Source organism: Perissodus microlepis, chromosome 1 (assembly GCF_051167445.1).
Source record: "Perissodus microlepis isolate ML-2025 ecotype Zambia chromosome 1, ASM5116744v1, whole genome shotgun sequence".
In the NCBI taxonomy this organism is placed as follows: domain Eukaryota; kingdom Metazoa; phylum Chordata; class Actinopteri; order Cichliformes; family Cichlidae; genus Perissodus; species Perissodus microlepis.
The window spans coordinates 35992034-36019536 of record NC_140461.1 but is presented as its reverse complement, the minus strand read 5'-3'; the positions used below and the strand labels follow the sequence as shown (position 1 = coordinate 36019536).

General features: G+C 41.0%; 1 protein-coding gene across 2 annotated transcripts in view; it reads right to left on the bottom strand.

The window, feature by feature from the left end:
* Nucleotides 1-27503, bottom strand: part of LOC146394199 (nuclear receptor ROR-alpha A-like) — a 157047-nt gene that overhangs the window by 32865 nt on the left and 96679 nt on the right. The window contains exon 2 of one of the 2 annotated variants that reach the window (XM_084917852.1): nucleotides 21263-21295. In XM_084917852.1, the coding sequence (XP_084773978.1) occupies nucleotides 21263-21295 (33 nt within the window). Of the gene's footprint in view, nucleotides 1-14841; nucleotides 14993-21262; nucleotides 21296-27503 lie in introns of those variants that run through there. The other variant, XM_084917940.1, reaches the window with a different exon arrangement.

Genomic DNA, 27503 nt, shown 5'->3' with positions numbered 1-27503 from the left:
TCCCCCGGCAGCCTACACCTATTGCAGCATAACTAAGGGAGGATTCAGGGTCACCTGGTCCAGCCCTAACTATATGCTTTAGCAAAAAGGAAAGTTTGAAGCCTAATCTTAAAAGTAGAGATAGTGTCTGTTAGGGGTGGGCGGTATAAACGATATAACTTTGGCCAACTGTAGAGATTTTGACAATACTGCGATAGCGCATGTTGATGGTGTCATCAAGCTGCGCCTGTTTTGGTCGAAAGCATTGCAGCAGCTGCAAACAACATCATCTGCAAATTATGCCGGGCGACAGTAATAGCAAAGAGACGAAGCACTTTTGGAAGATGGGGAAAGCCGAAAACTGTGCTTCCTCCACTTCTGTACCATTGATTCATTAATGCTGAATTCTCTCGCAGCTGCTCTATTCCCATGTTGTTGCAGTATACTAATGACTAACCTCGTATTGTGGATGGATTATCTCAGTTGTTCTCCTGACTGAAGTTTGGTCCGTTTACAGCATCCTGCCATGCAATTGCATTTGTCCCTAACCACCAGAAACCCTCACGTTAACTTTTATCGAGTGGAAAAAGGTTAGCGGCCATCCTTCAGCTTCACTGTGCTAATGTTATGCTAACATAGCTGTTTTGCTAGCAATCACGTAGCACATCATTATATACCAGCTAGCTCAACTTCAGTAACCCTACAAACGTCACTGCTGTTTAGTTTTCTATCTTCATTTATGTTGGAAGTGATAGCAGAGCTGTACGTTTTAATTTTTTCAGAAATCTCTCAGTCAGAACATGCTATATCATGTTTAGGTGGAAACTAGCGAGCTAACTTCCTGCTAACTTCTAACTCTGTTACATTTAATAAATTCTGTTTTCATGGATGCCTGGATGTTAAACTGAATTGTTACACCTGGTAAAGCAGCAACACTGATCGTTTTATTAAAGATGAAAGAATTTAGACAGTTTGTAACTCTCAGTGATGCCGCAGTGTTCGTTTGGGACCTGAAGCAGACGGAGTTTTGGACCCAGATTACTCCGAGAGGCTCCTTGCTATGGCAGCCGTAATGCTCCGGCAATCCATCAAGCGGTGCTACTTCGTAGCTTAGCAAAGTCAGACTAAAACATTTTTGACAGATTTCTGCGCCCGTGTACTACATAAAATCGGTTCGAGGTCAGTGAGCACAACCAGAATTCACAGAAGGCGCATTGTCGATTTTTGAGAAAACTAAAGGAATTTAAGTGTGCCTTATAGTGTGTAAAATACATTATAGAGAAGAAAAGAATATATCGCGATATATATCGTTACCGTACATGCTTCAAATTATACCGTGATATGGATTTTAGGCCATATCACCTAGCCCAGTTTGGAACCAGCTTCCAGTTTGGAAGCTGGTTCCACAGAAGAGGGGCCTGAAAACTGAAGGCTCTGCCTCCCATTCTACTTTTAAATACTCTAGGAACAACAAGTAAGTCTGCAGAGCGAGAGCGAAGTGCTCTAATAGGGTGATATGGTACTACAAGGTCATTAAGATAAGATGGGGCCTGATTATTTAACACCTTGTATGTGAGGAGCAGGATTTTGAATTCTGAATTTAACAGGGAGCCAATGAAGGGAAGCCAACACAGGAGAAATGCGCTCTCTCTTTCTAGTCCCTGCTTGCTGCAGCATTTTGGATTAACTGAAGGCTTTTCAGGGAGTTTTTAGGACATCATGATAATAATGAATTACAGTAGTCCAGCCTGGAAGTAATAAATGCATGAACTAGTTTTTCAGCGTCACTCTGAGACAGGATATTTCTAATTTTAGAGATGTTGCGCAAACTGAAGAAAGCAGTCTTAAATATTTGTTTAATATGTGCATTGAAGGACATATCCTGGTCAAAAATGACTCCAAGGTTCCTCACAGCGTTACTGGAGGCCAAGGTAATGCCATCCAGAGTAAGAATCTGGTTAGATACCATATTTCTAAGATTTTCAGGGCCGAGTACAATAACCTCAGTTTTATCTGAATTAAGAACCAGAAAGTTAGCGGCCATCTAGGTCTTTATGTCTTTAAGACATTCCTGCAGTTTAACTAATTGGTGTGTGTTATCTGGCTTCATAAATAGATAGAGCTGGGTGTCATCAGCATAGCAGTGAAAATGTGTGCTATGTCTTCTAATGATACTGCCTAAGGGAAGCATGTATAATGTAAACAGAATTGGTCCTAGCACTGAACCCTGTGGAACTCCATAATTAACGTCAGTATGTGAATAGTACTCTCCATTTACATGTACAAATTGGAGATATTATGGTCGACAGTATCGAACGCTGCACTGAGGTCTAGCAGGACAAGCACAGAGATGAGTCCACTGTCAGAGGCCATAAGAAGATCATTTGTAACCTTTACTAAAGCTGTTTCTGTGCTGTGATGAGCTCTGAAACCGACTGAAACTCTTCAAATAAGCCCTTCCTCTGCAGATGATCTGTTAGCTGTTTGACAATTACTCTTTCAAGGATTTTTGATATGAAAGGAAGGTTGGAGATTGGCCTATAATTAGCTAAGACAGCTGGGTCTAGAGATGCTTTTTAAGTAAAGGTTTAACTACAGCCAGCTTGAAGGCCTGTGGTACATAGCCGATTATTAGAGATAGGTTGATCATATTTAACATTGAAGCATTAATTAATGGCAGGACTTCTTTGAGCAGTTTCTTTGAACTGTTTGGAGGAAGTAATTATTGAAGTTAACTCAGAAAGATCGATTGGAGAAAAAGAGTCTAAATGAATATCAATGGTACTGAAAGTAGCTGTAAATAATGTTACATCTGTGGGATGATTATGAGTCCTTTTTTCTCTAATGATTAAAATTTTATTTGTGAAGAAGTTCATGAAGTCATTACTAGTTAAGGTTAAAGGGATGGTTGGCTCAACAGAGCTCTGACTTTTTGTCAGCCTGGCTACAGTGCTGAAGAGAAGCCTGGGGTTGTTCTTATTTTCTTCAATCAGTGATGAATAGTAAGATGTTCTGGCTTTGCGGAGGGCTTTCTTATAAAGCAACAAACTATTTCTCCAGGCTAAATGATGATCCTCTAAATTTGTGACACGCCATTTCCTCTCCAGCTTACGAGTTATCTGCTTTAGGCTACGTGTTTGAGAATTATACCACGGAGTCAGGTACTTCTGATTTGAGGCCTTAGTTTTCACCGGAGCTACAGTATCCAGAGTCATACGTAGTGAGGAGGTAAAATTATTAACAAGATAATCGACCTGTGTTGGGGTAGCATTCAGATAGCTGCTCTGCTCTATGTTGGTACAGGGCATTGAAGATGATAACAGTGGGTGGATTATATTCTTAAACTTATTTACAGCGCTTTCAGAAAGACATCTACTGTGATGAAGTCTACTCTCCACTGCTGTGTAATCAATTATTGTAAATGTAAATGTTATCAGGAAATGATCAGACAGGAGAGGGTTTTCAGGAAACACTGTTAAATGTTCAGTTTCTATGCCATATGTTAAAACAAGATCTAGAGTGTGATTAAAGTGGTGGGTGGGTTCTTTTACATTTTGAGAGAAGCCGATTAAGTCTAATAACAGATTAAATGCCATGTTGAGGCTGTCATTTTTAGCATCTACATGGATGTTAAAATCACCCACAATAATTATTTTATCTGAGCTGAGCACTAAATCAGATAAAAAGTCTCAGAAATCAGACAGAAACTCTGTGTAAGGCACAGGTGGACGATAGATGATAACAAGTAAGACTGGTTTCTGAGTTTCACAGCTGGGGTGGACAAGGCTAAGCATCAGGCTTTCAAATTAATTAAAAGTCTGTGTGGGTCTTTGGTTGATTAATAGGCTGGTGTGAAAAATTGCTGCCACACCGCCCCCTCGGCCTGTGCTTCGAGACTTCTGGTAGTTAGAATGACTCGGAGGTGTTGATTCATTTAAACTAACATAATCATCCTGCTGCAACCAGGTTTCTGTAAGGCAGAGTAAATCGATTTGTTGATCAATTATTAAGTCATGTACTAACAGAGACTTGGAGGAGGAGACCTAATATTTAATAATCCACATTTCACTGTTTTACTCTTTGGTTCAGATGTGGATACTGTATTGTTCTTTCTTTGTGATTTTTTATGTTTAAGTTGTTTGTTGCTGGTTTTTAATTTGTTTTTTGTCTGTTTGGGAGCTGACACAGTCTCCATGGAGATGTTTCTTTTTTTTTTGGGGGGGGGGGGGGGGTGTAACAGGAGGAGAGAAGCTGCAGAGAGGTGTGTAAGATGGCAACTCTGCTTCCTGGTCCCAACTCTGGATAGTCATATTTTGGGGGGTTTAATAAATTTGTCCATATTTCTAGAAATGAGAGCTGCTCCATCCAAAGTGGGATGGATGCCGTCTCTCCTAACAAGACCAGTTTCCTCCAGAAGGTTTGCCAATTATCTATGAAGCCCAAATCGTTTCTTGGACACCACTCAGACAGCCAGCAATTTAAGGAGAACATGCGGCTAAACATGTCACTCCTGGTCTGATTGGGGAGGGGACCAGAGAAAACTACAGGAAGACAATTGACTATGGTTGCCGGTGTCTCTAGCTTCACATGTCTGAGAACAGTTTGACCCCCGGAGGGTGTGTCACCGAGTGGGGAAAAACGGTTAGACACATGAACAAGTTGGTCGTGTACCTGGGGCTTCTGTTTAAAACTATGCTTCCTCCTCACTGTCACCCAGCCGCCCTCTTTCCCCAGCTGCTTGGGGTCTGCCGGGGAACAGCTAGCGGGGCCTACGCCCTCTTCGGCTGCACCAGCTACAGGGGCCTGGCTAGCTAGGGGTGAATGAAGGGTGCGAAGCCGAGTCTCCAATTCAGTAATCCTGGCCTCCAGAGCTGCAAAAATGCTACATTTGTTACAAGTATCATTACTGCTAAAGGAGGCCGAGGAGTAACTAAACATCTGACACAATGAGCAGGAAAGTGCAGGAGGGACAGGTGAAGAGGCCATGCTGCTATCGAGTCGGCTATGAGCTAAGCTAAGCTAGCGAAACAGTAAAGACACAGTGAGTGAATACTTTGGCTATAAGTTAGGTAGTGAGTACACAGAAAGTGGGCTTCGGATGAAGCACGTGAAGATTATACTATGAAATAAGAAGGTATCTAAAAGTTTTTAATTAAATTGCCAAGCAGATAAGCTACTCAAAAACACCACTGTGTTTGAGCAGGAACAGGACATTCAGTAAAACATTCAGTAAAACAAACAGCTGAATAGCATTTCTTCATAAATACAGTACTTGGACTTCCAAAATCAAAACAAGACAGAAACATGACTTTTCTGGTTTCTCCTGTTTTGAGGTGACGACAGATCAGTATAATCGTCTCATGCACTCAAATTCATTTCAAAGAGTACACAAACACCACATGAACTTGCCCAAACACATCTGTGTCAACAGCACTGGTCATATTCATGCTTGCTGACATGAAACCATAGTCAGGCAGATTTAGATCTGAATAACACAGTCAGTCCTGACTTCTTCAATTATTAGGAAAACATGGCTACCACTTTAAACATCATGGATCCCAGATTTCATCACCCACCAACACAATCCTAATCCTTGATCATCATCCCATTGGAAGATTGTTTAGAAATGGACAAATGTTGGTCTCTTAATTCATTTGTTGCTGTTGCGAGTGTTAGGAGTCAGACCTCGTCCTCCTCCTTCCACCTTTCTGACAACATTTCACCATTTTATTTTGGTGAAATGTTGTCAGAAATCTCTTCTCACTTAGACTGCACTAAGGATGACAGAGACCATGAACACTGTTTTATCTGAGAGGAGCAGAGAAGATGAAAGGTAGAAAAAGGGTGAAGCAGAAGCTGAGCTCTCTCTGAGGGAGCTTCATACACAGGTCTAACTCTGTACTGCTTAAACCGATTCACAAACAGAGGCTTCGCCACATGCTCTGCAGGTTGACGGGTGTTTTCACAGCAGAAGCTTGAGCAGACGCTGACAAACATTAAAGCTTTGTGAAAGTTTATGGCTGCATCTATGACAGCTGATGAGTCATTAAAACAATTTCCTCCGAGGGTTACTGATGTAAAGAGTGAGAAGAAGAAGGTGGGGGTGGCACGTTGTCACAGCTTACTTATCAAAACCAAAGGTCAACTTAAGCTGCAGGGTAAAAATCAATATCATGATAATTATCACTCCTTAATTTTATTTAAACCCCAGGTCACACAAAGGCTATTTCATCCTGATCATTCTGGGATTTATTTCCACCAACTGCTATTATTACCATTTGTTACATTTTCTTGCTCTTTTTTTTTTACATCATTACAATGGCAGACCATCAAAATTTCACAGAAACCAAGATGATGCTTTTTCATTGCTTAGCCCTGGACCTATATACGATCAGTTTACAGCAATTTAATTTAAAAAATGAAAACAGAAAAAAGCAGAAAATGATCATGTTGGAGGTGCTGAAAGACTGAAATTAGCAGCTTTTCCTCACTAAATGGCCAAAGTGAAGGTGATGTAAGCTCTTCTACAGTTGTGTACTTTAATATTCCCACATTAATCCATGTGTCTAATCTTCTAATGAACTACGACGGCATATGAAGCTCAATGATGGAAGGAAAAACTTTGATACTGAAGTTTCAAAGTTGTGAGAAAAACGTGGCACATTTGTAATGGATAACTCGGAAAACAGTGTTTTTTGGTTAAGGAAACTCATCACTTTGGGCATCAGGTTTGCTATGCACCATGCCAACATTGACCTAATTAAATTATGCTTTTGAATTGGGTTTAGCAACAAAGAAATGTTTGTGATTTTAGCTGAGAATCATCATATTATCGTAAGCATGCAGACTTTGCAGAGATGCTGTTGTGACCTGGGTCTATCCAAAAGAAAAGAGCAGACAAGAACAACAGCACAATGAACAGATGCAAGGATATCACTGGTTACACCTTTGAGCTATTCGAATGGGACTTGTGGTACCGCAGGACACAATCTGACTGATTATTAAAGCAACTGATCCCCACAGTGTGGAGACTCAAAGAGGTCAACATCTTAGGCAACAGCACTAACGTTCCATACGCTATTTGGCAGATGGACTCTTAGGATAAACCTTATGGTATAGGGATTCCTGGATGCATTGATGATTTCCGTTGTTGGATGGAGGCATCAAAAACAAATAACGATGCCAAGGTTGTTGCTGACTCTTATATTTAAAGCGTTGTGCTTGGGTTGTTGTACAGAGAAGTTTTTTTTCACATATCTGCCACTTTAACATAAAAAATTTTGACCCTTATTTTTTCCTACCTTCAGTGGCCCTAACATGTACCCAGCACTGTTCTTCATATTATACATTTTGCACGATCTTCTACATATTTTTAAGTTACTTGATGAATAACTTGCTTGCATCGATGGTTTTTAATATAACATAGTAAAAAGACCACTTGGAACAAGGATAAACTTGCGTACCACTCAACATATGAATTTCCACTACTTAAAGACCAATTATGATGTCATCTTCATCATTTTCAGTCCAGTCCTTTAGATAAAAGGACTGGACTTGTTGAGATACAACAATAAGAGCAATTTTTATTTGCTAAGCTACCGAAGCACAAAAACTCATGTCCACCGATCAGGTGATCACTGAAAGGTGAAGTAAATAACACTGATCGTCTCGTCATGGTGGCACTTCTAGAGAGCAAGTGAACATTTGGTCCTCAAAGTTGATGTGTAGAATCACCAAAAACAGGCAGGCGTAAGGACTTGAGCGCCTTCAACAGGGGCTAAATATTAATGGCTAGATGACTCGGTCAGAGCATTTCTGAAGATGCCGCTCTGGTGGGGTGTTCCTGGTCCACAGTGGTCAGGATCTATCTAAAGTCATCAGAGAAAGGAACAATGGTGAACCAGAGTCATAAGCGGCCAAAGCTCACTGATGTGCATCACAGATTATTGCGTATGGCGCTGCTTAGCAACAAACAAAGCAGGATGCTCACGCTGACCCTGTGGACTACCAAACGAGCCAACAATGGGCATCTGAGCATCAGAACCATGGACTAGTGGAGTCCATGGTTTGATGGGTCAGAGCTGTTAATAGCAGCAAAAGGGGGACCAAGCACAGCATTAGGCAGGTGTTCATAATGATCTGCTTGCTGGGTGTAATTCAAGAGATGAACCCATGTTGTGCCTACACATAGGAAATAATCATGCAAAATACATTAAAATGCTTTAAGCACTTTCATCCAACCAATCCATCCATTCGCTTCCGCTTATCTTTTTCATGGTCACGGGGGGCGCTGGAGCCTATCCCAGCTGTCATGGGGCGAGAGGCGGGGTACACCCTGGACAGGTCGCCAGTCTGTCGCAGGGCCAACACACAGGGACAGACAACCATTCGCACTCACATTCATTCGCACATTCACACCTAGTGACAATTTGGATTATCCAATTAACCTATCCCCACAAGCTGCATGTCTTTGGACGGTGGGAGGAAGCCGGAGTACCCGGAGGGAACCCACGCAAACACGGGGAGAACATGCAAACTCCACACAGAAAGACCCCGGCCTGATGTTGGAATTGAACTCAGGACCTTCTTGCTGTGCGGCAACAGTGCTAACCACCGTGCTACCGTGCTGTCTTTAGGCACTTTCAGGTTGTCAAAAAAAACCAACAAAAAAAACAATTTGTTGACATTTCTTTAGTTGAATCTATGAAAAAGAAAATGCTAAAGGCAAAAATACAATAGTACTTATTATTCCAGACCACAGACTAATTCCAGATGTTTGACTTTTCCAACAGCCTGATCAAAGAAAAGTTGGTCACGTGGTTATGTATCCCTGTCCCCATGTCAGGGCTAGACGAGTGGCGATTAGTGATAATAATTCTAATTGAGGGATAATGAATAATGTTGGCATCTCTTTTTCTCATTGAAAAATGAATCCTGATTTGGACACTGAAGGCTTTCAGCTCGGTCCTAGTTATCTGCATCTCCCACATGTGGACTTGGGTGGATGACCCAGGTAAACTAACAGTAATATGAGTGTACATGGACATGGACGGAACTTTTAGGGTAACTTCTTTGTATTTGTTATTCATCTGAGACAAACACACTACGGACAACTGATTTACTCACCTTTCCTTCAAAAGGTTGGTCACTGCTAAGGAGCCAGCCCCAGACCTTTCCAGACTTTGTCTGTCCCTCACCAGCTGTCTCATAGGCCAGGCTGTTATTGTGACGCTGATCCAAGATGTGGAACATGTCCCTAAAATAGGTTTCAGCACTTTGAGTCTGGGTGGCCACAGCTCAGGAGGCAGAGCAGGTCATCTACTAATGGGAGGGTTGGTGGTTGTTTGACCCCTTGCTTCTGCAGTCTGCATGCCTAAATATCTTTGGGCAAGATCCAGAGGTTCAAGTTCAAAATAAGATTTTTTTTTCGGATTTGTGTCAGCTTTCCGGTGCAGATCCCTCCCATTGCTCATTATGCTGTTGAGCATATCATAGGACACTTTTCTCAGCTGGCCTCTGGCTGATATATGAAGTTAAAAATTCTGTCCTCTGTGATTTAGCTTGCAAAACTGAATCACTGTATTAAGTGAGTGACAGATGAAATGCTGCTGCTGCCAGCGTGAGTTTAGTCCTCAGTCCACCACACTGCAAAGGCCATGCTCACTCCCAGGAGGACCCAAGATCTCGCCTCAACTGCTCTTGCTCAGACGTTGCTAACAGGCTCCGTTCTTTAATCTCCTCGTCCAGCTTCCAAATTCCAGAGTCGATGTAAAAACGGCAGACATATGGTGCCACACATGGAGCACCAACACGCTCATTCAGGCTGTGAGCAGATGAAGCAGCAGCTTGTTCATCAGCCACAGTTGGTGGTTCGATTAGTCACCTCTCTAGCAGGTTGGCACACTAATCGCCAAACCGTGAGTCTCTGCTTCACCTCCACATGCGTAACCATCCATATTTCTGTTTCAAAGACCTCACTGCTGATTTGGACTGCACTGGTTCATACAGGGGGCCTAAATGAACCGACAGAATCCACATTTCTGCACGTGAGAAGCCACAATGACCTGGTGTACTGCCACTGTCATGCAGACACAATGAAGAAAAAAGATATTTAACCTTTTTTTTGAAAACAAAGAAAAGGGAACCATGTGAAATAATGCCCAAATAACTAAAAACATGGAAGAATTTTAACAATGGGGGGAAAACATACAAAAATTAATGATTAAAATGAAGAGTTTAGTAATAAATAACATGAAAGAAGATTTCATTTTTCTTTATTTTTTCATTATCTTTTTGTCTTTTTCCCCACACTTGCCTTTTTTTGTTTCACTCTAACGCTGCACTGCTTTTTTACTTTATTTATCAGTACACAACAAATATCTTACTTTCACTTTGAACCAGGAATCCGGATGAACTTCCAGAGTTTTCCCTCGGGATGCTGCATTTGCTTACTGTACAGATACCACAGTATAATGTGTAATTAGCAAGATAGCAGCACTAAGTGAAGGCTAATGAGCAAGAAAGAATATCACAAGAGCCACTGCTGTTTACTCCAAAAATGCTAAAGCCTGAGCAAAACAAATCCCTAATGGATAAATTATCAGAAACTGAGCTCTAAAGAAAGAAAAAAAATAGCGTTTCTCAGACACTGGATCAAAGCAGCGGGAGAGAGGAGGGCCGAGCAGACGCCGCTCAGCCTCAGAAATGTGTCAAGGTTTGTTTGGTGGTTAATAAAAGGGCCTCCTTCTTTGTCTTCTGTTGAAATGCATGCGTGGTTTTACATTCTGCTTTACTGAGGAATTATTTTCATGTTTATTTTTACAAAACGTGTTTTGTTTTTGTGTGGCGTTTTATCATTTACTGTGACCAACTTAGTTGTTTGGGGGGGAAAGCTGCTACTAAATGCAGAGTCTAAAATCCAGGCCAGACTTGGATCCATCAGAAAGCTGGATGAATCCATTCTGTGTCTTAAGAAAAAAAAACTACTTCCTACAGGAAATATAAAACAGGCAGCTGCCATTTATATATAAGGCCAAACTGTAATGGACAGTAACTTATGGTTACTTATGATTATCGCACTCCTGAAAAACTACAGTCCTATATTCTGCTAGAGGCAGTGATTCATACAGCGCAGAGCAGAGTTCCTGGTCAGTTGTAGCATGCTGATTTATAAATGACAGCTGACAGAGTGTGATATGCCAACAGATATTTCCTAAAAGACTCCATCATGTGCTCATGGATAACTCCTGGATATCTGTGAGGTTTAGATAGCCAGCGCTGTCCTGTAGGTATTTTAATAGTTACTGTATCCTGCACATGTTGGGAGATATTTATAAACACAAATGAATGCAGAGACAGTTTGAGTGTGCAGCACATGCGGCAGAGTCATGCAGTGCATTCACAAAATGTTGCTAACGAGTTTGTGTAAAACGTTGCTGGTTCAGAAACAATGATGTCATCAGCTCCATGTAATTTCATCTGATGTGCACTTGGAGCTACGGCTGCTGAATTAATGGAACTGAACTGAAATTTCCATTCTGGCTTCCAACAGAAAAAGATGACTGAAAACAAAAAGGCCTTTGGCCAACAAGATCTATCAAGAGGAACTAAAAGCCATTAAAAGTCTTCTGTTCTGGATCACGAAGGGTCTGTCACCTTGTTCGCAGCTCTAAATCACTCCCTGCGTGCGTACAGCGCGGGTTTCCTGAGATGTGTAGCCTGAGCCGCGTACAGGCCACAATTGGACCTGCTGACATCAGCAGTGTAGGATACACAACACCGGGGAACCACGGTTATTCTCACACAGCCCTTTTCTGCTAGTACTCGGTCTCAGTCTCGGTCATTTTCCATTACAATTGAGTCCCACCTTATGTGCGTCAGACACATGTTGTTTTTTTCAATTATTGCCATCATTGTTTTTCAAAAATGGTGGTTTTGATTTTCTTGAAGGAGTTGCTCTCACGACTCACAGTGACATCAGTGACTAGCCAATCGGTGGCATGCAGTCTGTTGCGATCATAGTTTTCCAAGCGCTTGGAACTCCAGCGAGTAGGTTCTTAAAAAGGAACCGGCACCAGGTACTACCACTTAATGGAAAACCCTAAAAACTGACTCGAGTCGAGCGAAGCCGATCCGAGTGGGCACTAGTGGGAAAGGGCTAAGAGTCACATCGAGCTCCAAATACCAGACAGCACTTTGTTATTTTATATCATAATTTATATTTGAAGTTCAAGGAAATCAACATGCGGATCCATCCACTGGAGCCCTTTTGGGAAATCAGCGAGCCCAAGCATCTTCTTTTTTTCTCTTTTTTTTTTTTTTTTTTTTTTAAATCGCTGAGATTAGAATTATTGTGCAGAATTTAAAAATGCTTTGTGCCATAATCGACAATATTTCTAAACTGTTTCAAATATTCATACTTTTTTCTGTCTTTTCTGTTTATGTAAACAACTGCGTGCACTTTTTGATCACAATGTCACCAGTGATGTCACCACGCTCCCCCTCCCCCTAAGAAACAGTTAAATAATCTCCTGGCTGTTGTAATCCTCTGACATAACAGGCTGGCTAAATGCCTCCTGCAGTGTTTTCTCACAGATTGGGAATCTGGAACAGACAGCATTAAACCACACACACACTTTGCAATTATCAAGAAAATACAAATCAACTTGAACAGCTGTAAAGTTTCTTACTAAAGGAGAAGCACCTGGGTGTTGGCTAAATGAATGATGAGCTAAATGTAAGCATGTGTTTCAAATCGTTCATGAAACAAAGAAAAATGACGGTTTTGAATCTGCTGGGCAGACTAAAGCACTGACAGTTTGAACTCAATTAAACAATTGTGTCTTTATGACTTATTGCAGACACATTAAACATGACAGTCTGGCCTCGTATCAGAAGCGCCGACGCATCACAGTGACATCAACAGCTGGATTTAAAAATTTAGCTTGAAGCTAAACTCTAGATGAACTCTGCAGATAGAGGCTTTTTAAAAGATTATGAAAGACCTGAGTTTGCACTTCCAGTTCAACAACCCTTCAGGGAATTTACCCCACAAATCTCCTTACAAAGGGCAGTGCACTTCTAGGTCTCGCTCTCAGTGGGGAAGAAGTGATCAGCCAGACCTCCAGTGTTTGTATTTGATGGGAAAACTTTTACCACAGTAAAAGTGCTGAAGCCTGTGGCAAGATATTTCACTCTGCATTCAGAAGACCAAAGTAATTTACAAAGTGCACTTCATTTTTGATTCACTGAGACCCGAAACATACAGAGCAAGGGAGCTGAAGGTCCATTTCCCATAAACCTCTATACACCCAAAAGTGCAACCACAGGGTTTGCCCTTCCAGTAACCATTAAACAGAATGCAGGTTTAAGGCACTTCATTTTTATACGGTGTATAATGTCAACATATAAGCATTGTTGCATCTCTACACAAGAAATAAAGCAAAGACCTAAAAGGGAAAAAACCCAAACCACAGTTTTGATAAATTATATTAAATTAGATGACTGACTGCTACAAATGCAACAAAAACAACCCTGTAATATGTCAAATGAGACTGGAGCGTGCCACACGTCTGTGATCATGTGATCAACCCCAGGGCAGATCATTGTTTTGAGACCTTATTGCTAACTCACTCACTCTCTCTCTCTCTCTCACGCATCCACACACACACACACACACACACACACACACACACACACAGAAACTGAAAAATAATATCTTATAGCAATAATCAATAACACCAACAGCATTTTTCCAGCTTCTGATCAGTACCATGGACAACAACTGCAGTCTGAGGTCGGGCAAATGGACACATTTAACATAAGTTTATGCTACAAGCTCACAATGAATCGACTACTCAGCTACAGATTGAGCCTTGCTATTGTAACCTGAAGACAAGTGTAAAGTCTGTAAGCATGGAACAAATCAGAGAAGCCCATGAACCACAGGTCCTCACAGGCTGAGTGGACAGGGGATTGTACCAAACAAGAACACTCATTCATAGAGTTAGTCATTCAATAACTGTTTCCACTGGACTAATTTCTACATAAATCAACCACACACAAGTCCACACATACATACATATGACTGCATATTTTCAACATATAAGTCGGAACAGCCTTTCAGTTCTTGACAAAAACACAAAGGAAATACAAGCAGTGGATTTCCCAGCATGCTCATCAGCCGTCCAAATGTTTCAGAATGTATACTGCATACATAAACTTGGGCTTTGGTCATGAGACAGAGCCACAAATGTAGTGGAGCTTTTTAACGCTGTCCCATTTTTATCTAACAGAGGAGAACGTGCACATCCAGCAAGTCTACGTTGGTTTGGGGGGCTTTTATGCGCGACTGCCCAGGAACACACCGTCTTGTAGTCCGCCCCTGCCCACACCTCGATTTTCTTTTCCATTTCGATGTGAAGCAAAGAGCTCCACACACAAAAGCACATGACGAAACCTGGAGCAATGCCACAAGCTTTAAAAAAGAAATAGTTAATCCTCGTCCCCGCAACTTTCATTTACACGGAGCGCATCTCAAGACCGTATCGTCAACTTTCACAGACACCCCGTCTGCTGTCCGCCTCATCCTCCACCTCCCATACTTTAAAGTCCCACTAACTTGACTCACATTTCCCAAAATAGCATTTCCACGATCAGTGAGGGTGTCGTGTTTCTGCGCTCCAACAGTTATCAGACACAACAACACATGTAGAGTAGCGCTGACAGCTCGGTGAGGATGAGCGCACACAAACCAGGGAAACCGTACAAAACAAAAAGCAGAGTGGAGCTTCTTCGTGGACCAACAATCATGTTGAAGCGCTGAAAGAAAACTCTAAACCCAAAGTAAAATGACACACTCACCTTTCATGGCAGTAATGACAAAATACATAGTTATAATCCAGGCTCGTGGAGAAAACAGTAACACAGCTGCCTGTGTGAGACCAGCGGCAGCTCTATCAGCACTGTCATCCTCCGGCTGCTCGGCACAGCATGAGGATACATGTGACTGCAACGTCATCGTTCTGGCCCCGCCCCATCACTTACCCGCACCTCTTATTGACACAGCTGTCAGCCAATGAGAGGACACTTTTAAAACACCGTGAGCGTACAATCTCAAAATTATATAAAACCACACAACAAAAAAAACCCAACACAAAAATATGAACCACTGATGAGAAGGAACACAGAATGACACCAAAGAAACACAAAGTACCACAAAGGGACACAAAATCAACAAAATGACCAATCTGCAACATTAATGTCAGTCAACTTTTGGTGTTGTTCTTACATCATCATCATGATGTTTGTCCAGGATCAACATTGCAACTGACCAATCACATTGTATAAGCAGTTATCATTAGCCAAGAAGTTAGCTAATGCTATGAAAAACTATTACTAGCAAAAGAACATGAGTAACCTAAATTTGGTTAATAGCAAACCTAACTTGATAATACCTAATAATATTTTTTTTTAAACCCTGAAATGCTGAGCACTTGTTCCAGAAGAGAGTTTTACATAAACAAAGACATTTTTTTTCTCCTTCTTCCACATTCCAAAGATATGGCATTGCAACAAGGTGAGAGGCCAGTTGCAATGTTGATCCTGGACAAACATTATGATGACGCATGAACAACACCAGCACAGGAATATCAGGTAGACCGTAGTCAGGCAGCCTAGTAGTGCTGTACCACCTGTGAGGTTCTGATCCAGCAAAGAAAAAATAAAATCTCAAGAAGAGATGCTTTTAAATGCCTCCAGTCATACTTTTAGAACAGTTTTTATTTGACCTTACCAGTTATTCGCTGGTAAAGTAATGGCATTATGGTGCTGATCAATATTATAATTATAATGTTGCAATCTAAAATACTAAACAGTAACGTCAGTGAGGTAATCCAGACTGATTCCAAAGTCAACGATTCCAAAATTTGTTGCAGTACAAACATGCTTGTTAATGCTGTACAGCTGGACATTTAAACAGGAGAGTGTATGGAAACAAACACTCGAGAAACACTCTGAAGAAGGAAGCCATATTCTACACTGACTGTATTTTTAAGTCATTTTTCGTGTTGCATCGTTCCCCTCCTCTCCACCTCACACACACAAACCAGCATGAACACAAAATGACTACAAAATGCAGCAGAGTCTCTTACACATAAATTAAATAAAATAAAAATAAGAACATTTTTTGGTTTCTTTTATTTATAGTTATGTATTTTCCTCCATTTGGCTTCCTGGTGAGGCAGAAGGTTTCATTTAGATAGGAAGTTTATCAGATCTCTTAAAAGCAACAGCTAAAATGAAATGGGGTTCCTCTTTCCTCTCAAACAGCCTCAGCTCTAACTGAGACGTTGGAAAGTTTTCTTTGAGATGTCAACATAACCGTGGTGCATCATTTCTACCGATTTGTCAGTTGCAGATTAATGCTGCCAGTTTCACTTTTTACCACATGCCAAAGATGTTTGACTGGTTCTCTCTGTGACAATAAGTTATTAAACAGGCTTTCTCATTATTGTGCTATCTTTGCATTTTGGTCATTATAGCAGTGAGACGGCACTGCTATCGTTAGGTCAAATTGAAGAAAACAACATTCTTCACTATCACTGTGCCCCATAATTTAAAAAGAAAATAAAACGTGTCATGTCGCAGGTCAATTAGTTCAGATAGTTTTTGGTAATGAAACCCTGGCATGAGATCTGCAGCGGTGCAGACACAGATACATCACAAAGAGACAAATGAGATGCACAATAATGCCTAAAAATAGCAAGATTATGTCAAATAAACACAAAACAACACCCAATCACAGTTTTGCATTTGAAACAAACAGACATAAAAAAAAAATGACTTAATTGTCCACAACCACATGAAAAATGACACAATATAGACAGGAAATAACACAAAGAAAAAACAGAAAAATAAAATAAAGAAATGACAATAAAGGCACAAAAGCCCTGAAAGTGATTAGCAGAAAAAATGGTGGAGTTCATGTTCAGTTGGAGTTGGATTTAGAGTTGTATTGCTGCACTGAAAAAAAAAACACTTTTCCCTTTCAGGAGAGACGCAGAGGAATGTGACAAAGAAAAAAGCACACAGTCGTGTGGTGTCGTGCTGCCGCCCTCCATCGCTGTGGTTGACAAAACAAACAGTTCAAAGAAACAAGAGGTAGGAGAGACATGAAAAGGAAGGAAGAGAGCACAATGCAAAGACAGACAGAACGAACAGCAAAAACTAAGCAAAGAGGAAGATAACAGAGGACGACGCAGCAAGAAACCGCTGAGAGACGCAGCTTCAGCAGAAATCTGTCAGCCAGTTACATCCAGGCCTCCAGCAGCACGAGTCTAAAGATATCCACCAAACCTGGGTTTGGAGTGCAGAGAACAAAGGACTAGCACGTCTTATTTGGCAAAAACTGGTTCATAGATTACACACACATTCACAATAAAACTGACATGAATGTTGAGATTTTCTTAATTAAGTTATTGCTAGTGCTGCCTCACAAGATTTTCAGAAAATTTGATTTCCTGAGATTTAAGCATTATGTTCTCAATTTCAAAATCTTAGGAGGTCTTTCAAGTTATCATGTTCACAGGTTTTCAGAAAACTAAAACCTCTGACCATCAAGTCTTCTAAACATCTTGTAAATCCTCGGACGAGTTAGAATCAGTTTTTCCTATGTCGTCTCAATCTCCAGTGATCATGTTCCCAAATATTGGCGTCCATGCTGCCCGCCCACCTGCCGGGTGACGGCAAACCCATGTCAAGCACTTTAAAGCCAAAGCAACAGGTTTGGATATAACCCTACAGAGATGTCGGGAACAGTTACAAACATTAACACAGCACACAGTCTGATGCCAAGCAAGGAGATAAAGGGACAAGGAAAACAGTGTAAAAGATCTGTTTTTCCTGTCGCATAAATATAGAAATGGAGTTTCTGAAATGCATCACCCTTGTCAAATTTTATTAATTATTATTATTTTATTGTTATTATTAAAGGCTTGTTCAGATAATCAGATGCAGAATTGTCAAAATGAAGAACCTATTACTCCAATTAACTGTTATGAAAGGTCCACCTTCACTTTTAGCTTTGGATAACCACCAACAGTTTTCATCTTTATGGAGAAAAATTCATACTACAGCCAGATAATGAGCCAAAACAAACCTCAAAGATCTGAGAACTACTTGAAGACCAAAGATGACCAAGGAGTCCTGCTAGTCATGGACTTTCATACACAGTTACCCAACATTTAAGGGGGTAGTAGAAAAAAAAAAAAGCCAAGCCTTTGAAGATATCACAAATAAGCTCTTTTGAACATTTTCAGGCAATGGATGGATTGTGTATCCAAAATTCTGCTCAGCACTTTTTTTCAAAGAAGTTCCTAAAGTCTTTAAAAGGAAGATAATTAAATTAAGCAACACAAGTTAAAAACCCAGAGTCCATATGAGAAACATACAAAACCAAACTAAGCAGAAGAGGATGAACTCAGATACATACACTGTTAGCATGGGAGGAAAAACAGATGAATGGGCATCAGACAATGGGAGAAACATACCTATTGACACACCCAGGGCACACTGTCCACAAATGAAAGCAATGAGGGAGGGACAGGCAATCACAAAGGAGGGAAAACAGACACCAATGGAGACAAGACAAAGGTGGAAACCATCAAGAGAGGAACCCATGAGCAAAGACATTTACAAAAAACAAAACAGGACATGGGAATAATTACTAAGACATAGACTAGACCAAAAATGGACCACCAAAGACTCCAATCTGGTCCGGTGGACAGCTCTGGAAAATATGAAGGACCTATTCCAAGCCAATTCATACTACTACATATGATGATGCGAAGGACCGATAGAGCAGAGAAAAACTGGCATCCCAGTGCCAGAAAAGTTTGCTGTTGCATATTGCAGAGAAGGGATAGTAGAGCAGTAAACTGGCAACCCGGTGCCAGTAATGTTTATTGTTGTTTTTTGCAAATAATAGATAGGATAGGTTGTAGAGAAGCTGGCAACCCGGTGCCAGAAAGGTTTGCTGCTACATTTTGATAATGAAGCATAGAGAAGAGAGGAGGTGGCAGGCAGCAGGCATTGAAAACAGCAAAACTGCCATCCCAGCGATAGAACGGTTTGCTTCTCCACTTTGGCGAAGCAGGGATAGAAAACAGAAAAACTGGCTTCCTAGTGCCTATCCAAGATAAACAGCAATGGAGGGGCAGCAGAGCATGGAAGTAGTGACTGGTTTCCAGCAGCGCATGAAATTGTGGTAGGGGGCAGCTGCATGGAACTGTGATGGGATGCTTCTTTTTCTGTTACCAGAGCTTGTCTATGCTACCTGGCGCTGGTGGGTGGGTCAAGCTGCAAGGTGCACAGCAGCTGCTGTTGGAAGTTTTATATTTGCGTCTGCTCAACTGACTTTTAGATATGTGAGTGTTAAGAAGCTACAAAGTTAGAACAACAATGAAAAAAAAAGCCTCTCTCTTTTAGGACACATTGTAACCGAGCTACAGTCCAGTCTGGATCCTCAACAGAAGAATACTTTTACGAGACCTTCCCGGAACATAGGAACGGCATGCCGTCTGAATCAGCGTTGACGTGTTTCGGCTTTTTGGGTAAAAGTCACTTTATATCTGGATGGAGTGAAGAGAGGAGTTCTGATGTACGGAAAGATGGATGTAGCCGACCGGATTGCCGAGCGGTGAGAAAAAGTGCTATGAGGTTCCCAAGGATGACCGGTGGAGTTTGGTCTCTCTGAAGCACCTGACATGTTGTTCAGAGAGTTTTGGTTTCTTGGATTGCCTGAAAGAGAATCCAATGAAATAAAGATAGAGAACCGGTAGGGGCATGTATAGAGGTTTGGTCCCACTCCTAAAATTCAGATAAATTATCTCCAATATGTTCATAGGGATACATTGTTGAGTTAAACTTCATTTCCACTGACAGAAAGGGGAGTTCCACAGTTGCATGTTGAAATATCCATGAGCGAGATGCTCCATGTATAAATGGGTAAATGTGGCTTGTAACGTAGAAGTGCTGTAGGCACTCAGTGGTGAAAAGTACCACAACAGTCCGTTCCATCTAATCATTCAGCTAAGACCAATCTTCAGACTCCTACTGAATATCAGTGCCTGAGGAAACTATTTTGTATAGCACTCTGATCGTTGTAGGATTTCCCTTTTTCAAGCACTAAGCACTTACACAGTTCAAAATAACAACCTGAACCTATGAGTAAGTCTCACAAAGCACCTAGCTTTAGGTCATAGCTTATAGGAACTTTACAAAATGCCTCCAGTTGACCTGCAGTAATATCCCCTCTAACACAGCAGTGTGGTGTTTAAGTGTCTCTCCTCCTCTCATGTTGTCTCAGCGAATCTGTGCAGTGACAGAGAACCTCCCTCATAAAATAAAGCTAAAGATATATTTACAGGGCACCTCACCCACCATCCCACTCAGCTTCATAAAACAAATCCCGAATGAGCTGTAGAGCATCAGTGAAAATGGTTAAGCTTCCTGAAAACAGCCATGCTGAGTAAATATCAAAGTGCTGTAGGCGAGAGTGTCTCCTGCCAGCAGAGAGAGGAAACTGAGGTGCACCAGGAGTTTCATTCTTCCTCCAAATTGGCAGAACACGGGAATGATTTATGCTTGGAAAAGCCGCTCAGCCGATGTCGGAGCTCTCCACCTCCCCTCATCAGGCCCAGTCAGTAGATTCACAGCAGCATGTTAGGAGCTGTTTGGGCAGCGCCTGGAGGATCAGTGTTCCTCCCTCCGACAGTCCCACGCACAGACGACTGCAGGAGGATCTCACATTCATTATCCAGCCTTATCAGCTCTAATGAGAGAGACTCCACTCTAGCAGAAGTCCCCTGTCACACATTTGTCCTCATCTATCCTTCACTCTCACAGTGCTTGCATGTTTTACAGTAAAAACTGCTTATAATGTTGGGGGGAAAACACGTTCAGTGTTCCACAGTGAATGGAAACTTCATTAAAAACTCATCGAGTGAATCGACTTAGACCACCTACCCTCAGAATCTTAGTTCAGGGGACAGCGGCCAGATTGCAAACAAAGGAAATCTATTCATGCAAATATTTTGATAGTCTTTTGACCCTCATGCTTTGGATTTAGTTTTACATTTGCTGTCTTGTTCTTACTGATTAGTCTCACCTATTCTTCAACACTCTCCAGTGTGCCTAAAAATGAGGAGCATTCATGTTATTAATACAACTTCTAGATAAAACAGTTTTACCAACCAATACACAGTGATGCAAAAACAGAACTCACATGAGTGTGTCTTCTTCACAGCTGCCGACACACCTGAAAGACACAACAGAGATAAAGTGTTGCTTTTCCCCTTTTTTCAAATGAACAGATCCAGATTTTCCAATCTCATGTTTTTGTCTCTGGTGGTTTTTGCATTGGAGTCTGTGTTGTGCACAGCATTGTGGTAGCTATTGTTGCTAATGACAGTAGAATGAGAGACTATTAGCTCACTGTCGATGCAAGAGCAAGTGTAAGTATCTCATCTTGTGGATTTTTGCTGGGAATTTTTGTTCTTCCCATAGACGTCACTCCACAGAATGTTAGAGGCAACAGAGTGTGTTTGGGAAAGTTTCATACTTTGCCAGTAAAATGAAAAAACAAACCCAAATCAAATGTTTACCTCCTATAGTTTCCCAAAGCTGAAATACACATCCACATTTATGAAGCTGATGTGACAGATCCACCATCCCCTGCAGATCACCTCTGCGGGAGTCTGTCTACGGCGGTGGCTTTCCTACAACTAGTTGTACATTTCTGTACAATACTGACTTATTAACCATGACACTATAACCTGAAAGCATATCCTATACCTTTACTATTCTGGCTTTAACTGTTCCACCGAAGCCTGAACTCATTCACCACCCTGCTGTGTCCGGTCACGTTAACTTTGTATTTACTTTTTAGTTAGAATGAATTTAAGCTGATCCAGGAACTGAATTTTATCTCAGTAAGAATAGAGGTTCATTTTTTTTTTTTAAATGTGAGTAAACCCAAAGTTTGATGGTGGTCCACAATTTTCCCCCTCCCTAACTGCATTGTCAGCCCTTCAACCATGAGGTAATTGACAGTCTATAAATTTGTTTATAATTACATCTGCTGCTGCCATGGAGGTTTGAGGCTCACAAAGAACAGTGAACACCCATAACAACCAAGAAAGAAATGACCTTTGAGTTTCCACAGGCATCTCAGTGTGTCATCAAACATAAAGTGAGGCTCATTATTTTGGGGTAAATGTGGACACTCAGCAGCAGAGTGATGCAAAGCTGCAACAGCTCTTCATACTCTAGCTTCCTCCAGAGGGCTGTGGGAGCGACGGGGTGGTGGTTGGAGACGCTCTGGGGCCACAGTGACTCGACCCTCTGATAGGCTCGCTCTGCCCATCTGGACGAGGTCACTGCAGTGTGTGTGTCGTGTGTGTACGTGTGTGTACACTAGTGTGTATGTGTATATCAGCAGTGACAGGAAAGGGTTGAGGTGGATTTACGACATTTTTAGAATATTCAGCCTAGATTACAAAATGTTTGTGAGATCTTAAATAATTTTATTATAATAATTTACAAAGGTAACCCGCTTTTTTAAGATGTTTTTTCTTTTAACACTTTAAAGTTGAACTGAACTCCCCCGCCCCCATCTCAAGTAGGGGGTGTAGTTGATGTTTTTTTTACCATTTCCTTTTTAATATGACACTTACTCACCACACATCACTGTTTTATCAGTGGAACAGTGTGTATTTTATGTACATGGGTTACACTTGTGTAAGTGTGTTTGGTAAAAAACTGAAAATGATTCATCAAATTTTAGACTGAAATTGTATATTATTAATATTAATATTATTCTGTACTCTGTTATTTTATGCTTCCACTTTCCACAGTGCTGTGCAGTTTCAGGCAGGTGAGAAAAAATGCTGTAAACAAAGAATGCTTTCAAAAATAAAAGTGTTAATCATTTATTTTCATCAGTCAACAAAATGCAGTGAATGAACAAAAGAGAAACCTAAACCAAATCAATATTTGGTGTAACCACCCTTTGCCTTCTTCTAGGTCCACTTGCACACAGTTTTTGAAGGAACTCGCCTGGTAGGTTGTTCCAAACATCTCTGAGAACTAAGCACAGATCTTCTGTGGATGCAGCTTCCTCACATCCTTCTGTCTCTTCATGTAATCCCAGACACACTCCATGATGCTGACATCAGGGCACTGTGGGGGCCGTACCATCCCTTCCAGTACTTCTTCTTCTTCTTTACACTGAAGATAGTTCTTAATGACATTGGCTGGGTGTTTGGGGTCGTTGTCCAGAATACATTTGGGGCCAATAAACAATCATTTATATTTCTGAAAGCGTTCTTTGTTTACAGCATTTTTCACACCTGCCTAAAACTTTTGCACAATACTGTATTTTTTATATATATATCTGCTTGGAAACCAGCCTTTTTTCTGTTGATCAAACTGTAATTATTTAAAATTGTTTCACCTTCACAATGTGTGAGTTTCTCAGGACTGTCTTCTAAAACAAATAGTGTCAGGATAGAGGAAGTCAGGGTGGATGGATGGCTCAGTAAAACACTGGACCTAACACTAAAGGTCATAAGGTCATTGTTCTTTCAAACCAACAGTGTTTTAAGTCATGATCATTGTGAAACCTTATATCACATATAATCTCCAGCAACTGGTATGACAGATAAAATCATAGTGTTAACTGTGCTTTTCTTGAGGTTTCCTGTGTATGCGTTGATCCATCATAACACAAAGACGTGAAACACTCGGTGTGGCTGGGTTCATCATGGCGGAGGGAAAAGCATTGTGGTGGTTCTCTGGGCGTTTGTGCTGCTGCAAGTAAATGTTTAAAATCAAACTTCAAAATTATAGGTACAAATGTGTGTGTGCTATGCATATTTTTTCATTCAGTGCAGGAACAGTTCACCTCTAATGTCAAGTCCTCCCATCAGCCATCTGGTCGTCTACCATCACACATGCACACAACACAACAGGACAGTCAATCACTGTCCAGCACAGCCTGTGGAGGTGTGCACACAGCCCTGACTCTCCTTGTTCAGTCCTTGCAGTCACCTAAGGGCGTTTAAAGAAGCCTTTAAAACCATGTAGATGTTTGGTTTTTCAGATTTTATGTTCTGGACAAAGTTCAAACAGCAGGTTTTTATACCAGATACGTCTGTTTCTGCTATCTTTGTTTTTTCGGGGGGAATGCACCCATGGTTTACACAAACCTTTCTTCAGACAGACAATAATACTGTTGTAAAGCTGAAAAACTAATGGGGCTGAGGAAAAACAGTCATTCTGAAGCAGGAGTATCTCAGGGATTTAAGAGCAGTGGACAATGTCATTACTCCGTCCTGTTCACATTTATTTTCATGAACACTGGAAGAAAAAGTGCCGTTACCATCTTCAGCACTGAGATATCAGTTTTAAATTGTTGTTTTACCTCCAGCTACTTCCTGAAGGGCAAAAATGATGCTGTGGTGTTAAAGTGGGAAATAGTGTCTTTGTGATTGAGACTGACAGCAGTTTGTCCTTAATCTACCAGAGAACAGTTTAAAATAAAGAGTGCAACAACCTTGACAGCTTATTAAAAGCGAAAGGAGAAAACTGACTCCTTTTAGAGAGAAGTCACCTTTCCACATCCAGCCGTGGGGAAATTCAGAGTATTCAGATTGGTTCTTTACAAGCAAGTTTTACACCAGGACGTCTGTATTGTCATTTAACTTGCCTCCTGTTTGTTTGAGATTGTGGTGAAACTCTGGTGGCTTTGTGTGCATCAGAGCATAGACTGTATATAAAAATGAATGTAGTTACCATAGTGACAACCATTGATAGCTGACATTTTTAAACAGTTTTTCCTGGGCACTCACGGTCCTCCTGCCACATTCCCCCCTGCCACTCAGACTCCACCGTCTCTCCGCTTGTCTGAACGTATCCAACCAATCTTAAAATATTTCATTGAGAGAATTAACCATATTCATTCCACTCCATTATCGTGGATGTTTTACAGTAAGTTCCTTTTAACCCCCACCTAGCGTAAGTAGAGTTCGGCTTATTTAGCTTTATTCCTTTTTTTTTTTTTTTACAGTGATTACTAACATTGGAACAACAGAAAAGCTGCATTTTCAGAAAATTAACGATGTCTAGTTTCCTAGACAAGGCCGTATGTACTCTTTATACTGGATGCCTAAGATTTACATGAATATTTCTGGTGTTCAAAATATTTTTCAGACTCACCTATTCTTAATGTTCACAGCAACCACATAATTTAACATTTATTTTTGGGGACGGGCTCAAACTTTTTTTGTATGCAAAACAACAGCTTTGACAAATTAATCACAGTGTGAACTGGTTAAAATGGGCTCTGGGACTGAAAATACAATCATATGGAAATACTAAAATAATACTGTGTTACCTCAGGCACACATCCAGACCCTGCTCCTGGTTCGTCGGCTCTCTGAAAGGATTTCAGAGTCCACAGATGTAGTCCCAACTCTGCCAACGTGAGCCCAAACTGCCCCACTAACCTCCTGAAATATGATTCAGTTCCTGGATCAAACCATAAAATTCTCCCTGCTGCTTTTTGAGGGCAAATCTTTCACAAGAACACAAAGTTTTCAGTGTGTATATACATTACATGACAAGTTCACATCTGAAAAATGTGAAATTTTTCACATTGTTTTTTCACACTGTGTGTGGAGGCCTGTACTCCAGATGAGCATTAGGAGGGTAAAAGGCTTTGTTTTTGTCCTGTTTCTGGGTCTAATTTTGCTGAAGTGGAACTTCACTACTCTTCAAAAGTCGTTCTTTTGACTTTATGGCAGAAAGTGTGTACAATGAGCTACTTTATGTACCCCTCTGTGCACCCAAACATTAGTAGCCATGGGGACCATTGGCATTTCAAGCAGACTCACTACATGTGACGGGAAGGTTTATAACCCAACTTCTGACTTAAATACTTTATAATTCTGTGCAATTCATGTAAGCCCACCAAAGTGGAAATACACAACTTTTTTAGAGCTCTGCTGGAGCCACCAGGACTGTTGCTATGTAGACAACAGAAGAAAATAAAATGTGATTTTTAGAAAGAAACTTTTGAAAATGGTTTATTGTTGTCTATATAAACTGCTCAAATATGACTAAACAACACATCTTGTTGTACAAGTGGGATACAACATAAGCTAAAAAAAAAATCCATGATCTCCTTATCCTGTCTCAGCTAGGATTGGACAGGAGTGTGGACACATTTAGTGGTTGATAGGGTGCCTGGGTTGTCGACCCACAGTTTTCAGTTGTACATTATTATTGAACTTTGATTTTCATATTATTTATCAATTCTGTTCTTTTGGTTTCTGTCTGTGCTCCATAGTTGCTCATTCTCCCCCGTCTGCTGTCTCCCCTTGTCAAGTCCGCGTCTCTGTGTTATGTTTCCTGTTTTACTTTGAAAGTCTGTGTCTCATGTTAATGCGTCTAGTTTTGCTTCCCTTGTCTCGTCAGCCCTCATCTCATTGTCAGTTTGATCTTAAAGACATTATTTATTCTAGGTTAAGCCCTAGAATAATGTGGTTCTCAAACAACAGTAGCATCAGTATACAGTGATGTACATGAGTTTGCTCCTGATGGCGGCTGATAACACTCACACTTAAAGTTTACATCCTCTCCATCCAATCTGCTTCCTATCAGATTAGTCAGAACCAATGCTGTGGTATTACTGAGAAAACCTGAACGTGCACAAAGTCATGTACGCAGCAAGGGAAAAAAGAAAAGAAAAGAGAAAGGCGAGGAAATGTGAAAACAAATGATTCAGATGATTTCATTGATCATCAAACCCTGACCTGGAACACAACTTGATTTAATGTGGCCACAAAAAACCTCATCAGCAGAAATACACTTACTCCGTTTCCAGCAGTTGTCGTCGTTTATCTACAGTGACCTTTGACTTCCTTCGAAAATTAATCCTGCCTGCACACCAACACAAATACACACCCGGCACACAACTTCATATTTCAAAGACGTGCAATAACTGCTGTCCTCAAGCACCTACAAGGTTTTATCACAGAATCTGGGTCAAGTGAGAATATTCATTAGCTGTGGCCTTTCAACTCTGGCTGCAGGAAGAGGAGAAGCTCCAACCAAAACATTTTAGGCTGTAAGAGCGACACATTTACACAGAGCAACACAACAACCTGAGAAAAACACAACAGCTGTGTGAACTTGTCAGTGTCTTTTTTTGTTGTGTAATCTCTTGTGTGTATCTTGGTGGACATTGTGTGTATTTGTTTTAATTTTGTGCTTTATCGGATCATACAGTGAAGACAGACAGGAAAGCAGAGGGACGGGGGGGGGGGGGCACATGGGCCGCGGTCGGACTGATTTCCACTCGTAGCCTGTTGTTGACACTGTAGCTCTTTTTTGACCACTTTGTATTTACTTTGTATCTCCTGGTGGATTACTTGGGCTTTGTTTTAGCCAGTTGCATTTAACTT